The sequence below is a fragment of the Molossus molossus genome, unplaced genomic scaffold (genome assembly GCF_014108415.1).
Source record: "Molossus molossus isolate mMolMol1 unplaced genomic scaffold, mMolMol1.p scaffold_m16_p_17, whole genome shotgun sequence".
In the NCBI taxonomy this organism is placed as follows: Eukaryota; Metazoa; Chordata; class Mammalia; order Chiroptera; family Molossidae; genus Molossus; species Molossus molossus.
The window spans coordinates 53,288,023-53,305,098 of record NW_023425352.1 but is presented as its reverse complement, the minus strand read 5'-3'; the positions used below and the strand labels follow the sequence as shown (position 1 = coordinate 53,305,098).

Sequence of the window (17,076 nt, the reverse complement as noted above, 5' to 3'; positions counted from 1 at the left end):
TATGCCATGGTTTATTGCTCCCAGTAGTGACAGAAGTAAGTATTGGACATTTTCAGCAAATGTCATTTTACAGCCAAAACAATGTTGTTTTAGTTTCCAAATTTGTAATTTGTTCTCTCAGTTTAAGGGAAATGTTTTTAAGATCACTTTGAAATTTAGTATCCATTATGAGAGTAGTTTGTAGTGTTCTTTTTCTGTGATATTTTGTAATCAACTTGGGAAATTCCCACTGTGACATAACTATAGTCTGTTTAAAATGTAACAGGTTACTTTTTTACTCAAAAGTTAGGGACTTGACTCTCACAGATGCATAGAATATAATTCTTGGATAATATATCACTTAGCGATCCCTCTGGATGTTTGAAAATTTTTATTTTTTTGGTCTAATGAACTTAGAACTTTTAAGCAGAAAGTAGCTACTATTTGGTTATCCTTTTACATAATGTCCAATTATTCACTTAGGCGTGAACTCTTATCTTAACCATCTGTGATATTAACTAAAGAAATGGGAACGAACTGCGGTCCATGAAGAATTCCCCTATCAGCTTAAATTAAAATAAACTTTTCAGAGAACTCCTGGCATTTCTTGTTAAATAAATGTGTATCCGGTTGAATTTGATTGAGACTTTGTTTTTAAATTTTCATGTAAAGTAATGCTGGGATTTTTATATTGGTTGCTTTACTGATTTTTGTCTTATTTTGGCTTCAAAGAGGGCTTTTTCTCTTCTCTACCAGGAAATGTTAATTAAAACTCCCCTGGGCTCAGCCAGTGTGGCGCAGTAGACTGAGCGTAGTCCCATGGACTGAGAGGTCCCTGTTCGATTCCTGGTCAGGAGACACGCCTGGGTTGTGGGCTTGATCGCTAGTAGGGGGCGTGCAGGAAGGCAGCCGATTGATGTTTCTCTCTCACATTGATGTTTTTATCTCTCTCTCCCTTCCTCTCTAAAAAATCGATAAAAATATATATTTTAAAACTCTATGATATAAGATCTCCACAGATTGTCTTAAAGAATACTGTTGTATATTCTTGCGCTGTGGATTTGAATTAAGTTTTATAGTTTATTTTTCATATGTATCTTTATTTTCTGACAGGGTTATGATAGCTGGGGGAATAATCGCTTTGGTTTTCCTTATTTGTGAATATGAATAACCTCAAGTATGATGTTAATGTGGTTTTTCATTCAATTTATGCCTAATAATAATGGTAAGTTGTACATTAGGTTGATCCAGTGAGTATACCAAGTCCATTTATTTCAACATGCTCACCAAAGCTAATCAGATTTTATACATACTTTGTCAACTATGCCCAGGAGCCTTTTCTGCCTAGTGAACATAATTAATTTCAAACTGGCATAATGGGGCTTAGCCTTGTAGTCCTTTCTAAACCTAAGTTACAGAGGTCATCCAAAAAGACTCTTCTTCCCACTCAGATTTATCGGTAGTCACCAAGTCTGTCTGCCAGAGGACTCGACAGAGCAGATTGTCAGAGCAGAGTAAAAGTAATGTGATTTTAATAAATGAATACTACAAGGCTGTAATTCATACACGTTAGCCCTAGTTACTGGATAGCTTCAAGTATTTGAAATCCCTGCCTCTGTCAGTATTTGCTGGTAAATATGTGACAGAAGAATGTGCTATTTTTCTCATTATGTTAACTATGGTGGCATGATTTTAGTGTATTCATTTGGCTGGTTGTGATCTAAAATACTGATTAGCTTCTCTCTGCCTCCTTGCTGCAAACGGTGATAATTTGATCTTGTGTTTATGTGGCAGTCTTTCCTGGTACTGCAAAGGCATGGACACCATATATCCTCCCTAGATAATTTGAGGTGATTGTTGCTTCCCAGCTACATTACCGCCAGGTGGGGAGAGGTGGGTAATTGAAATGTCGTAAAGGAATAGAAATGGAAATGAACAACTAATATTAATGTCTTTGTCTTCTCTGTTACATCTAGCTCTTTAAATCAAATATCCTTATTTGTTTTTGGTTTTTGTTTTTTTTTATCCTCGCCCGAGGACATGTTTACATTTTTTGTTCAGATAGAGTGGGGAGAGGGAGAGACAGAGAGAAATATCTACATGAAAGGGACACATCGAGTAGTTGCCACCTGCACGACCCAGCCAGGGCCGGGGACAAACTGCAACCGAGGTACATGCCCTTAGTGGGAACCGAACCCGGGTCTCTCTGGACCGCAGGCCAACACTCTAACTGCTGAGCCAAACCGGCCAGGGCAAATCAAATATCCTTAAAAATAGGAAATCAGTACTGTCTTTGGGAACTACAGGAGATTATGGAACAAGTTCTTTAATAGTTGCCACTGCCTCATTACTTTGGCTGGTCATTTATGTTGATGCAAGTCTACCAAGACCCCGAGAAGTGAAGATATTAAAAGCAATTTAAAGATGTAAGGAAGTGTAATTTCAAACATAAAACATTTTGCTAGCACCAGCAAGGCAAAGACCTGCCAGACAGAAGTGTGTTTCATTTCAGTCAAGGCCTAGAGTGAGCAGTGAGAAAGCCCAGCAGCCACAGGCTTTGCAATTAGATAGAGTCACATTCAGAGAAATGTGTGTGAAGCAGAAAAGAACCTATTAGACATAGATATCTTCATCACACCCATTCCCACAATCATTCAGTAACATCTCATCTGACCACTTCTGTCTATCTCTACTACCATTCTAGTCTAAACTGTTACCTTTTGCCTAGATTACTTCACTTGCCTCCTAACTTGTCTTACTATAACCACTGTTGCCTTCCTTATAGTTCTCAGAATAAAGACTTAATTAAATCCATGCCCATGGGCTCTGTATAATTTCACCTCTGCCTCCTCCTCCAGAGTCATCTCATACCACTCACTTTTCCACCTAAGAGCCTTTGCATAACTGTTCATTTGCCTGGAACACTCTCTTCCTCCTTTCTCTTCCCCTAGTTACCTCCTTTTTATCCCTCAGAGCTCAGTTAAACTTCACTTAATCAAGGAAGGCTTTCCTGCTTCACCATCTGCCAACCCCAAATTAGACCACATTTTATTTGTTTGTTTGTTTGTTTAGTTAGTTAGTTAGTTAAATCCTCACCTGAAGATATTTTTTCATTTCTTTATCTTCAGATAGAAAGTGTGAGAGGGAGGGAGAGAGGGAGAGAGAAACGTCAATCTGAGAGAGACACATCAATTGGTTGCCTCCCACATGACCCCAACCAGGGCCAGGGACTGAACTGCAACCAAGGTACGTGCCCTTGACTGGAATCGAACCCCGCAACTCTTTGGTCCACAGGCTGACGCTCTGCTGCTGAGCCAAACCGGCCAGGGCTTAGACCACATTTTCATGTTACAGATTTCCAAAGTACTCTGTAGTTTTTTTTCAGATCACTCAATTAATTACATAGCCATCTGGTTGTTTGTTAAATACCTGTCTCCAAGTACTCCTTGAGAACTTTTGAGAGAGTATGTTGGCTCATCATGTTTTCCTTCATGCTTCGCACAGTACTTGACACAAAACAGATGCCCAGGAAATTGTGTTGAATTAGTAAATATTTTGTCAGATGTAGACAAAAGCCTGATAAAGGCACACACATGCACACATTCTCTCTTTCTCTCTCAGTGGCATTGTTACTGGTTAGTGCGTTAGGCACCTTTTGGGATATCTACTCAACTTCCAACCATTCCCTCTTCTCCAAGATTTGTCCCACTCTACCTCAAACACAGGTGTGGGCTTCTGGAAGCCATGTTTGTACTTTGTGCCTCTTTCATGCTTTCCCTCCCATCACCCGTCCCTTCCCCTCCCTAATTGGATCAGGAGTAGAGGCCCAACCCAGGATGAACCAATCAAAATATCTCCATAGAAAATTTGAAATTTGTTCTAGGGACAGTTCTGGTAGTTGAACTATAACATGTAAGCTCCGGAACTCCTGGGTAACTTTGCCCAGCAGGCAGACCCACGAAGAGCAGAGGAAGAAAGACTAACAGAAAGCAAGGACTGAAGCAGCTGCCAGCTTTCAAGTCCTGGCTCTCAGTCTTTTCCCATCTGTGGGCGCCTTTGTTGCCTGGGGTTCCTACATTTCTCTTTTGCTGAAACTAGCTTGAGTTGGTTTCCACCAGGTACAACCAAAAAGAAACCTTAATACGTCTAAAAAAATCTAAAAATCTAAAAATAATGATCTCAAAACATACCCAGACTATGTAAGAAGACCCTGTGATCACTGAACCCATATAGAAAAAGAACAAATTCAAATGACTTTCAGGTGCCTTATAGAGTATTAGTTCATTTAGACTATTTTAAATAATTGCCATGTTGAAGAACCCACATGCTTAAGAATGAAACATCTAATTAGCTCTTTATAAAAACTAAGAGGCTACAACATAATTGAAAAGTATGTGTTATTAAGTTGCAAAAAAGAAAAACTATCATTTAAGAAAAACAAGCTTAATGAGCTTGGTGACCCCCCCCCCCCAAAAAAAAAAAAAAAATTTGATGCTAAGTGATTTAACACATAACCTCACTCGATGGTTTTTCTTTGGTACTCTACGTGTAATTGGCCAGCCAGGGACAGCTGAACTTACTGCTAACCTTGAATACAATAGAACTAGAAAGCATGTTCTTTTTATATCTGTTTTTTACCATTGTCATAAAAAAAAAATCTTAATGACTTCCCCATTTTCCAATTCTCAGGGGAAAAACATAATTTCTTTCTTTCTTTCTTTTTTTTAATGAAACAAGGAAAGGAGAATGATACTGATGTGGTCTTACCCCTTAGGTAACTTTGCATTTCACCTGCCTGTGTTCGGACTCATCATTTCTTCCCATTTTCTGTATTAAAGCTTCAGTGAGCTGCATATTTCTAAACTTCAGTCTCACAGTCTTTCCTGCATTTATCTTCTCACTTGTCATCAGTCACCTTAACCTAAATTTTCATTTCCATGTAGTACAGTCGTCCTTTGCCACATCGCGCTTTGACTTTTGAGGCTTCACGATAGAACAGAAACACACTCGTAGATACAAGGAACATTTTGACAGTTGCCAGATGGGAGAGTGGTTTGTGGGGAACAGTGAAAAAGCCAAAAGGATTAATAATTACAAATTGGTTGTTACAGAATAGTCATGGAGATTTAAAGTCCACACTAGGGATGTACCTCGAGGGCCCAGCTGGGGTGATCAGGGAGGCTGTGCCACTGGACCCTACAGGACACTTACTAAATAGGCCACCCTAGGAAGCCTAGGAGATGTAGCAACTCTACCTAATACATAGAAACAGACACAGGGAAGCAGCCAAAATGAGGAGACAAAGAAACATGTCCCAAATGAAAGAAAAGAACTAAACAAAATGGAAGTAAGCAATCAATTAGATGCAGAGATCAAAACACTGGTTATAAGGATGCTCAAGGAACTTAGTGAGAACTTCAGGGCATCTAAGGAGAACTCCAAGGAACTTAGAATATCAACATAAAAAAGGACCAGTCAGAAATGAAGGATGCACTAACTGAAATAAAGTATAACTTACAGGGCCCTGGCCGGTTTGGCTCGGCGTCCGTTGGAGTGTTGGCCTGCAGACCAGAGCCCCAAGTTCAATTCCTGCTAGGGGCACATACCAAAAAAAAAAGTAAAAATTGGTTGTTAGACTGATGAACCTCAAAGGGAAGGGGGGAGGGAGGACGCGAAGAGATAAACCAAAGAACTTCTGTGCATATATGCATAACCAGTAGACGCAGGACAATAGTGTGGGGAAGGCAGAAAGGGGGCGGGATTGGGGAGGAGGGGGTCAACAGGGGCAGAAAGGGGGAACATCTGTAATACATTCAACAATAAAGATAAGTTTAAAAAATAAATTTTAAAGAAGGAAAAAGATTATTCCAAAGGTTGTTTGTATGTATGTATGTATGTATGTATGTATGTATTTTTAAACTTTCATTTATTTATTAGGGGGGGCATCGATTTGTTTTTCCATTCATTTATGCATTCATTGGTTGCTTTTTGTATGTCCCCTGACTGGGGATTCAACCAACAACCTTGACATATTGGGATGATGTTCTCACCAACTGAGCTACTCGGCCAAGGTATAGTAGTATTTATTATAACCAAAAATCGAGTTCGGCCAGTGTAGCTCAGCGGTTGAGCGTCGACCCATGCATCAAAAGGTCACCGGTTCGATTCCCAGTCAGGGCACATGCCCAGGTTGTGGGCCTGATCCTCGGGGGGGCATGCAGGAGGCGGCCAATCAATGGTCTCTCTCATCAATGTTTCTGTCTCTTTCTCCCTCTTTCTTCCTCTCTAAAAATCAAAGAAAAAAAAGAGTGAGAAAGTCATTGAACTTAATTAAGATCCACTAAGAACAGAATAATTGATGGAGGCTTTTAGCTTCCCAGGCAGTGATAGCATGATGATAAAAATAATTGCTACATTTATTGAATGCTAACTATACACCAAACTATGCTAATTTCTTCACGTATGTATTATCTCATTTAGTTTTTACAGCGCTTTGAGATTGTGAATATTATCTTCATTTTTTGGTGGGAAGATTCTGAGTGAATAAGCCACTTGCCTGGGGTCAGAGCCACAAATATAGATTCAAGCCAGATGTCAGAGCCAGGCCTTGCAGATTCTAAAGCCCAAATTGTTAGTCATGTTAATGTATTACCTTCCATGAAATAAAACCAAAATTTATCAAACCTTGAAACCCTTTGTTTCAGTTCTAAAGTGTTTTTCCCTGACACTCTCAGTCAAATATGCCCTGATTTATATTATTGTGTCATAAGTTTATGCATCAGTCTTGTTATCTTCCTGGTTTTGACTGTCAGATTGAAAAGTTAACCTTTTCCTAGTTTAACTAACTATATGACTGGTAGGTAGTCATGTCATTTAGTAACTTGATCATCAGCCTGAACTTTCTTAAAAACAATTTTTATTTATTTTTTCTTGATTTTAGAGAGAGGAAGGTAGAGGGAGAGAGAGATAGAAACATCAATGAGAGAGAACATCAGTTGACCACCTCTGGGGATTGGGCCTACAACCTGGGCATGTGCCCTGACTAGGAATCAAACTGGGATCTCTCAAGTACATGGACAATGCTCAATCCACTGAGCCACACCAGCCAAGCTGAAGATACAACTTATATTTAGCGATCAAGAAAATTCAGACTCCAGGCAATTTGACCTGTTGCTCTGTGATGTCCCCTGTCAATTTAAGGCATAGATTCATATTCCAACTGTCATGTGTATGTCATGCTGACTGGATGGGTTTGAAGTAGAGAACTTCGCCTATAATTGTTTTTCCTTTTGATGGATATAACTGAGAGTTGTTCTGAGACACCTGGTAATAGCAGCAAGGGCATGGTTAAGATTTCAAAAGCCAAATACTATCAGATTGGAAAATAAATATGTGTTCAGCATCATTAACCTCAGGCTTGGGATTACTATGCATTACTTGAATTGCACAGTTCAGAAACTAGGAAAGCCTATCAAGAAAATAATCATTCTGGCCTAGCAGGTGTGGCTCAATGGTTGCATGTTGACCCATGCACCAAGAGGTCGCTAGTTCAATTCCCAGTCATGGCACATGCCCAGATTGTGGGCCAAATCTCCAGTGTGGGACATGCAGGAGGCAGCCAATCGATGTTCCCTCTCTTTGATGTTTCTATCTCTCTCTCTCCCTTTCCCTTTCTCTAAAATCAGTAAAGAAAAAAAAATTTTTTAAAGAAAATTATTCTGAAATGATTATACTGAAATTCTGTGGCACACCAGAAAGTATATTTTTGCCATTCTGGAAAAAAAAAAGTTATAATTTTGATTCATTCACACCAGATGGCTATTGTTGTGTTGGCTTTTGTCATCTAAGGGGAAAGAGGTCAGTGCCACTGACTAAATAGGTATTGCATGTTATAAAAATTCTTGCAGCACACTGCTTGAAAAATGCTGATCTAGATATATGTAGACCATCTGTCCTTCCAAAAAGATATCTCATCTCTCAACAAGGGGCAGGGGTGGGAATGAGAGGCACAATATGGACAGAAAGCCAGGAAAAATCTTGTGGACAGTTTTTTGGCTTCTCTTCTCTGGCCCCCTGTGCCTGCACTGCTCCCCCCTCGGGAACAGCAGAGAGACAACAGCTTGTATCCATTTGAGAAAGTGGTGGGCTGCAGAAGAGAAAATGCTAGGCTTCTCTTAGACACAGAAAAGCAATGCAGTTGGTTAGTGTTGCACTAGAATGGAGTTTCTGTGCCATAGTATCAAATAGAATGGAATCTCTTTCATTGTTTTTGAAATGGAACATAAAGAGGCTTTATCAGTGTTTGACTACATAAAATTCAAGCCAGTTATTTGAATTGCTTCCAAATATATAATAATCTTTCTACATTGTGATAATTTTGTAATAACCTATGTCTTTCCCCAAAGACCCTCTCATGACCTTGGGGATTACATGCATATGATGCTCCAGGAATATACTCACAGGATTGTGTAGGCTTAAGATACACACTTTATCTCTAGAGCCACATGATACCTAGCTATTGCCCTTGAAAATTTCGTCCTAGTGAAGGTCCTTGAGAAACTACCCTTGAAGCTCCCTAGCCTTAGTAGGTCTTCAGTTAATAAATGTTGAATGAACCTGGCCAATGTGGCTCAATGGATTGAGCATTGTCCCATGGGTTGAGAGGTCCCTATTCAATTCCCAGTCAGGGCACATGCCCAGGTTGTGGGCTTGATCCCCAGTGAGGGGTGTTCAGGAGGCAGCCGATCAATGTTTCTCTCTCGCATCGATGTTTCTATCTCTCTCTCCCTTCCTCTCTCTCTCTTAAAAACAAACGAACAAACACACACACACAAAAAAAAACAATAAAAACATATTTAAAATAAATAACCATTAAATGAATAGCACATTGGTTCACATCATATTTCATGAGTAGTTTTGTGGGAAAAGAAAAAGAGTTCTCCCCTGCCTCCAGCCATGTTAAGACCTCAGAAATAAGGCAGTCTTGCCTCAAGAGAGCCTAAAAACCTAAAAGGAGAGGTACTGCCCCAAATCAAATTACAGAGGAAGTAGTAAACATTGAAGTGAGTCATACTACATGGAGCTGAATTTTACAGTCTTTTTTTTTTTTCTATTGATTTCCAGAGAAAGAGAGAGAAACATTGATTTGTTGTTCCACTTATTTATGTATTCATTGGTTGCTTCTTGTATATGCCCTGCCTGGAGATTAAACATATCTGGATGATGCTCTAACCAACTGAGCTAACTGGCCAGGGTTGAATTTTATAGTTTCTTTAAGCCCTTTCAGGTTCCAGCTACATCAAAATAATGATAAATCACCCTAATAGAAAAAGACAAGTCTTTGTTTTTAAAGAACATTAATAAAAATGCTAACTTGGTTATGGCATTGTTCCATGGGGATCTCCACTGCAAATTTTCTTTTCTTTGTTGTTGTTTTTTTTCTTTTTTTTTTAATTCTCATCCAAGGATACTTTTTTTCCATTTACCTTCAGATAGAGGGAAAGCGAGGGAGGGAGGGAGAGAGGAGAGAGAGAGAAACATCAATATGAGAGAGACACATCGACTGGCTGCCTCCCGCACTACCCCACGCAGGGCTCAGGACCGCAACCAAGGTATGTGTCCTTGACCGGAATCGAACCCAAGACTCTTTGGTCCACGGGCTGACGCTCTAACAACTGAGCAAAACCAGCCAGGGCTCTTTTCTTTTTCTATCTTTGAAACATAACAGAGGTGAGACTTTATGCCCCTGTAGAGAAAAGAAGAATACAGGCCTTTCATGAGCCTTGAGCAAGCTGCTGCTTGCTGCCAGTGTTGTAAACAAGAAACACTTCAACCTTGAATTTGTCTTGTGGGATAAAGCTTAAAACGCATCTAGATCAAATATATGGGATTTCTCCTCAGCTGTGACATCCCAGACAAGGGGCAAATGGGTGCCCTAGATTGTTAAATAAAGCCTAGCCTGGAGAGCAGGACCACAGCCTTGTTCCACTTACCTGAAAGAAGCCCATAGAAGAGCTATGCATTTCCAACTTTTGCCCAGGTATCACATTTCACTAAAATCTGATTTGAACACTGCAGAAAGTATGCCCATTAGCAAAAAATTTCAGTCCTCCAATTTGTTTCAAGATGGTAAAGTGGATCATAAATCAGACTTAAATGGAATCCTGAAAACTTTTGGCATTGTCAAAAATTTATCAGCTCTGACTTCTGGTCAAGATGGCAGCATAGGTAAACCCAGTATCACGTCCTCCCACAACCACATCAAGGTTACAACTAAACTACAGAACAACCATCATTCAAAACCGCCTGAAATCCAGCTGAATGGAAGTCCTACAACTACGGGATTAAAGCAGCAGCCACATCCAGACTGGTAGGAGGGGAGGAGGCGGAGGGGCTGGTCCCACACCCAAGTGTGGCGGATAAAAATCAGGAGGACACCTCGGCTGGGAAGGTCCTTCCTGAGGACTGAGGGGTCCTCGTCCCACACCAGGCGCCCCACTCAGGGTTCCAGTGCCAGGAAGAGAAGTCCCCATAACTTCTGGCTCGAAAAAGCAGCGGGAACTGAGGCTCAGAGAGGCTGACGCAGCTGGAGCCCCAGGCAGTTCCTTAAAGAGCCCGCGCACGGACGTATCGGACTCTCTCCCTCTAAGCTTGGAGGGGAGGCAGCTCAAGGGGCACCAGAGACATACAGGGAAGAACTGAGCTGTTTGGCACTGGAGCGAGGGCTGGAGAGGGGGCTTTCTCCAGGACAAACGTGCTGTCAGAGGCCTTTGTTCCTTTAGTGAGCCCTGCCCTGGGGTGGCAGAGAGCCGCCACATCTGGGACTCCAGCAACCTGGCTCACACTGGTAGCCCCGCCCTGCTGACTCCCTGAGGCCCCGCCCCACCCAACTTTCAGGCCCACCCAAGCTGTTGCCAGTTGCTTCACCATAGGATTGGCCTGTCTTGGATCCTGCTTCAGGTTTTCCTAAATTCTTTCAAACAAGCAGCATCTGGTCTCAGCTAGCCCCATACCGCTCGTTAAGTAATACACTGAAACAAACACAGGGAGGCAACCAAAATGAGACAAAGAAACAGGTCCTAGATGAAAGAACAGAACAAAACCCCAGGAGATCTAAGCGAAATGAAGATAAGCAACATAACAGATGCTGAGTTCAAAATACTGTTTATAAGGATGCTCAATGAACTTAGTGAGAACCTCAGTGAACTTAGTGAGGGCCTCAAGAGCATAAAAAAGGACCAGTCAAAAATGATGGATGCACAGTCAGAAATGAAGGAGGCATTAACTGAAATAAAGAATAATTTAGACAGATTCAATAGTAGAGTACATAAATCCAAGAAGCAAACCATCGATTTGGAATATAAGGAAGCAAAAAATGCCCAATCAGAACAGCAAAAAGAAAAAAGAATCCAAAAAAATGAGGATAGTGTAAGGAGCCTCTGGGACAACTTCAAGCATGCCAACATTCGCATCTTGGGGGTGCTAGAAGAGAAGAGCGAGAACAAGAAATTGAAAACCTGTTTGAAACAACAATGGGAGAAAACTTTCCTAACTTGGTGAAGAAAACAGACATACAAGTCCAGGAAGCACAGAGAATCCCAAACAAGATGAACCCTAAGAGGCCCACACCAAGACACATCATCATCAAAATGCAAAAGGTTCAAGACAGAGAGAATCTTAAAAGCAGCAAGAGAAAGGCAGCTAGTTACCTCCAGAGGAGTTGCCATAAGGCTGTCAGCTGATTTCTCAAAAGAAATTTTGCAGGCCAGAAGGGAGTGGCAAGAAATATTCAGAGTGATGAAAAGCAAGAACCTACAACCAAGATTACTCTATCCAGCAAAGCTGTCATTTAGAATCGATGGCCATATAAAAAGTTTCCCAGACAAGAAAAAGTTAAAGGAGTTCATCACCACCAAACCATTATTATATGAAATGATGAAGGGTCTTTTTGAAGAAAAAGATAAAAAATATGAACAAACAAAATGGCAATGAATACATATCTATCAACAATGGAATCTACAAACAAAATGAACAGGCAGAACAGAAACATTCTCATAGATACAGAGAACATTTTGTTGGTTGCCAGATGGGAGGGGGGTTGGGGGAATGGTTGAAAAAGGTGAAGGGATTAAGAAGCACAAATTGGTTGTTAGACTGACAGACCTCAAAGGGAAGGGAGTTTGGGTAGTGGGAAGAAATAAACCAAAGAACTTATATGCATAACCAATGGACACAGACATAGTGTGGGAAAAGGCGGGATGGGGCGGGAGTGGGGAGGAGGGGGTCAATAGGGGAAAAATGAGGAACATCTGTAATACATTCAACAATAAAGATTTAAAAAAAAAATTATCAGCTCTGCAGAAGTGATGATATGACAAAGCTGAAATATTGAGTGGCTGAATTTAAAAAAAGAGGCTTTCCCTTAATATTGATGGTGTTAATTTCTTTGGAAATTGTTTTGCCTCTCACTTTAAATATGACTAAACCCCATGGCTATATAAGTTTTTCCAAAACAACATAGTGCTTTTCAATAAGTTGAATATGTACTACTGCTTAGCAGAATGAAAGAGTGTGATATTGAGACACAGTCCTTGTCCAGGCAGAACTAAGTTTGAATCTCAGCTCTGCTACATGTAACTTCATGTAGCCTCAGTTTTCTCATCTGTAAAATGGAGCTGATAATATCTACTCCATCGGGTTGTTATGATGACTAAACGAAAGAATGTATGGGTGAAGAACCTGGCCCATAGTACATGCTTAGGAAATGATTGCTATTGTTAATATGAGTTCTTATGTATTGCTCACTGACAGTCTCACCAGTGAGCAAAAAACATTAAGGTGTCTATCAACTCACCCAGCAAACCAAGGAAGTGAAAATCAAAAAAGAAAAGAATTGACTATGTACTTCCTTATTTTGTGTCTCATATGTAAGTCTTCTCTCCCTACTAGATGGGTCTCTAAGGACAGAAACTGAATCATCTTTCCTATACCCTATGAGACTAGCACAGTGCTAGACAGCTAGTAGACAGACACTCAGGAAATGTTTGTTGATACAACCTCACTTAGCTATGTGTTATGTCTATGTATACATACCGCGCTTATGAGAACAGGATTATGTCTCACCACATAAGAATCTGAAAGTTTCCTGATAACTGTTATTTTCCAATAAAACCATGGGGAAATTTTACCATCTTCAAATCATTTTGCTTTCTAATTTGTTTCTGGGCCCATTAGCCAGTTTATTATCTATGCATTTATAAGTATCATTAACATGGCATCTGGCACTGAGATAACTTTCTGGTCTTTATTTTTTAATTAAAATCTTAGTTTTCTGATATTACTTAGATTAGCTAGAGGTCCTTTATACTTAACCTTTCTATCTGCATATTTAAATATATTAATGATTTTTCAGTAACTTTATGGTAAATAAGCATGTCTAATTAAGATATCCTGTACTCTAGCCCTGGCCAGTTCGGCTCAGTGGTTACAGCATCAGCCCACAGATCCAAAGATCTCAGGTTCAGCAATTCCCAGTCAAGGGCACGTACCTGGGTTATGGGTTCGATCCCCAGCCCCGGTTGGCGTGTGTATGGGAGGCAACCAATTGATGTCTTTCTTTCCCCCTCCCTCCCTTCTATTGTATCTAAAAATCAATGGAAAAAATATCCTCAAGTGAGGATTAGCAAACATAAAGTTAAATTAAAAACTTTAAAAATAGATATCCTATATTCTATACAATTTTTCAAATTCTAGTGATGTCCTAGCATTTGATTACCATTTTGGGGGAAACTTGAAATCATTAAAGACCTGAGTGTAACAATAGTAAGTAAAAGTTGAAGAACTGTATGACTATGTATAATTGATTAAATATGTAATAATTAAATTTTTAAGTCTGAGTAGCAGGGATATAGATGGCTCAAAGATTACTGCTTACCAATAATATTACTCATGAATTAGAATGGAGTTTTAACATTGTTTTGATCCCTGCAGAGATGCTCCTGATCTATAAGGTATATGAGATGTTACAGCAGCTATGTTTTATCCATGAGGAAATTGAGGCCCAGAGTGGTTGGGTTACTTTCCTGATTACCTAACTATTCAGTGGCAGAACTAGAGAAGAACCCAGATCTTCTCTTTCTGATTAATTTTTTCAAATCTCAGTAAAAATTGTATTTCAAAAATAAAGTCCTCACCATCAGTTATGTTGTGCCATCCAACACAAGTTTATTATTCCACATTCCATGTCAAAACACTTTCGATTTGACCCCAAGAACACTCTTTCTGTTTTCTTCTCAGTTTGAACGTAACGACCCTGTGGACGGGAGAATTACTGAGAGGCAGTTTGGTGGCATGCTGCTGGCCTACAGTGGGGTGCAGTCCAAGAAGTTGATTGCCATGCAGAAGCAGCTCAAGAAGCACTTCAAAGAGGGAAAGGTAAGTATCTTTGCCTAGGAGGGAAGAAAAAGAACCAAACCATGGAGCCCTGGCCAGTTTGCTCAGCAGTTAGAGCTTCAGCCCGCGGACCTAAGAGTCCCGGGTTTGGTTCCCGCTAAGGGCATGTACCTCAGTTGCAGTTTGTCCCCGGCCCCAGTTGAGGTCATGTGGGTGGCAGCTGGTCGATGTGTCTCTCTCGCATCAATGTTTCTCTCTCTCTCTTCTTCCCTCTCTCCCTACCATTCTATCTGAAGATAAATGCAAAAATGTCCTCGGGTGAGGATTTTAAAAAAAAACAACATGGAAACATAAGGTGTCATGAACCAAAGATTGTAACTAATTCATCTCTGATACCTGAAAAAAATTAGCAGTGGATAAGGAGGGAGGAAGAGCCCAGAGTGACTCTGGTTTTCTTATTTGGACAAAGGGTGATACCATGAACTGAGACTGAAAATTTAAAAAGAAAGCCAGGTGTATAGAGAAGATAAAGAGTTCAGTAGGTACCTTGAGTTTAAAATGCCTGTGGACGTCCAAGTAGAGTTGATTAGCAGGCAGTTAGTATTTAACTGCCTATTTAACTAGTATTTAAAAATAGTATTTAACTATTTTAGAGGATGAGATAGATTTGGGAATCATCAACACACAATAAGAGTTAAAACAAGGAGAATAGCCCTGGCTGGTTTGGCTCAATGGTTAGAGTGTCAGTCTTTGGACCAAAGGGTCGAAGGTTTGATTCCCGGTTTGGGTTGTGGGTTCAATCCCCAGCCCTGGTCAGGTCGTGTGGGAGGCAGCCAGTAGATGTGTCTCTCTCACTGGATGTTTCTCTCTCTCTCTCCACCCCCCCCCCCTTCTACCCTGCTTAAAAATCAATGGAAAAATATCCTTGAGTGAGGCTTAACAACAACTACAACAAAAACACAAGGAGAATGGATGAGAGTACCCAAGGAGAGTATAATACAGAAAAGGACTGTGGGCCAAGGACAAAATCCAATAGAACACTAACACTTAAGCAGCTCAGGGAGGAAATCTTGAAGAAATGTTTAGAGAAATATCTAGAGAAAGTAGTGAATCAAAGCCAAAGAAGTAGAAGATTCAGGAACTGAGGGGTCTACAGGGTCACATGTGACAGGTGGACCAGTAAAATAAGATGACAAATATCCATTGGTTTTGGTGAAATAGTAATAACTGGTGACCTTTGGGAGAGCTGTTTTATTAGAGTGGTCAGTCAGAGGGCACGTTAGAATGAGAAGTAAGGAAGTGGAGGAAGAGAAGAGAAGAGGAGGAAGAAGAGGGGAGTGGAGGCTCCAGAAGGAAACAGCGCAGGTTAAAAAGTCCCAGGCAGTATGTAAGTCAGCTCGGGCTGCTGTAACACAATGCCACAGACTAGGTGGCTAAAGCAACAGAAATTTATTTTTCTCACAGCTCAGGAGGCCAGATGTCCATGATCAAGGTGCTGGCGAATTAGGTTTCTAATGAGGACTCTCTTTCCTGGCCTGCAGACACGTCTTCTTGCTGTGTCCTCCCATGGCCTTTCCTTGGTATTTGCCCAGAGCGGCAAGGAGGAGGGGCAGTGCCCACACTGGCTCTCTGATGTGTCTTCTTATAAGAACAATAATCACTTCAGACCAGAACTTCACCCCAAGGACCTTATTTAGCCCTAATTATTTACTTAAAGGTCCATCTCCTAATAAAACCACACTGGGAGTTAGGGCTTCAATGTATAAGTTTGGTGGGCGATACAAACATGCATTCCTTAACAGGGAGGAAAGACAAACCTGGCATGTGTAAGGAACTAAAGAGGACTGGAGCATACTAGCAAGAAGGAGAATGGACTGAGATGCGGGCCCGAACGTGCAGGACCTTATAGGCACGTTCCCAGTGCAGTGGGAAGCTGTTAAAGGGTTGTGAGCAGTGAAATGGTATGGTTGTATGTATATTTAAAGAGATGATTCTCTTTACTTTATGAAAAATATTTTGGAAGAGAGCAAGCATAGAAGCAAAAAGACTGATACTCAGATTATTAGAGAATTCAGAAGAGATGATTGAGCATCTTTTGAGCAGAACTGAGATTGAAGACCCTGGATTTGTAGTTGCATTAATCAACCCTACTCTCAAAGCTTTCAACACTAGCTACACCTGACGCAAGAAGAGGCAGATGGTAGAACTGAGTCAGCATCTGGGACTTTGCCAGGGAGTGGGAAGGACAAACTAAAGCAGAAATTAGTTAAGAGGCCAGACCTCTTACTATCAGACACACACACACACACACACACACACACACACACACACACACCAATGCCAGCAAACCCATGTCTTCTCATTCTCAGCCCAATACTCTTCTCACTAGACAATGATTACCAATTTGGCCATGACTGGGAAACTGACCTGGCATTAAAAATGTTCCATGAGAGCCCTGACCGGTTTTGCACAGCAGTTGGAGTGTCGGCCTGTGGACTGAAGGTTCACAGGTTCAATTCCTGGTCAAGGGCACATACCTGAGTTGCAGGTTCAATCCCCAGCCCCAGTCAGGATTGTGCAGGAGACAACCAATTAATGTGTCTCTCACGTTGATGTTTCTCCCCCCATCCCCTTCCTTCCACTCTATCTGAAAATCAGTGGAGAAATATTCTCAAGTGAGGATTAACAAAAAAATAATATAACATA

At 40.8% G+C, this 17,076-nt stretch overlaps 1 protein-coding gene across 4 annotated transcripts in view; it reads left to right on the top strand.

The window, feature by feature from the left end:
• MICU1 (mitochondrial calcium uptake 1) overlaps window positions 1–17,076 on the top strand; it is a 247,151-nt gene that overhangs the window by 186,267 nt on the left and 43,808 nt on the right. For all 4 annotated transcript variants that reach the window (XM_036264790.1, XM_036264789.1, XM_036264791.1 and 1 more), the window contains one exon: window positions 14,275–14,412. In XM_036264790.1, coding sequence (XP_036120683.1) covers window positions 14,275–14,412 — 138 coding nt within the window. The remainder of the gene's footprint in view (window positions 1–14,274; window positions 14,413–17,076) is intronic.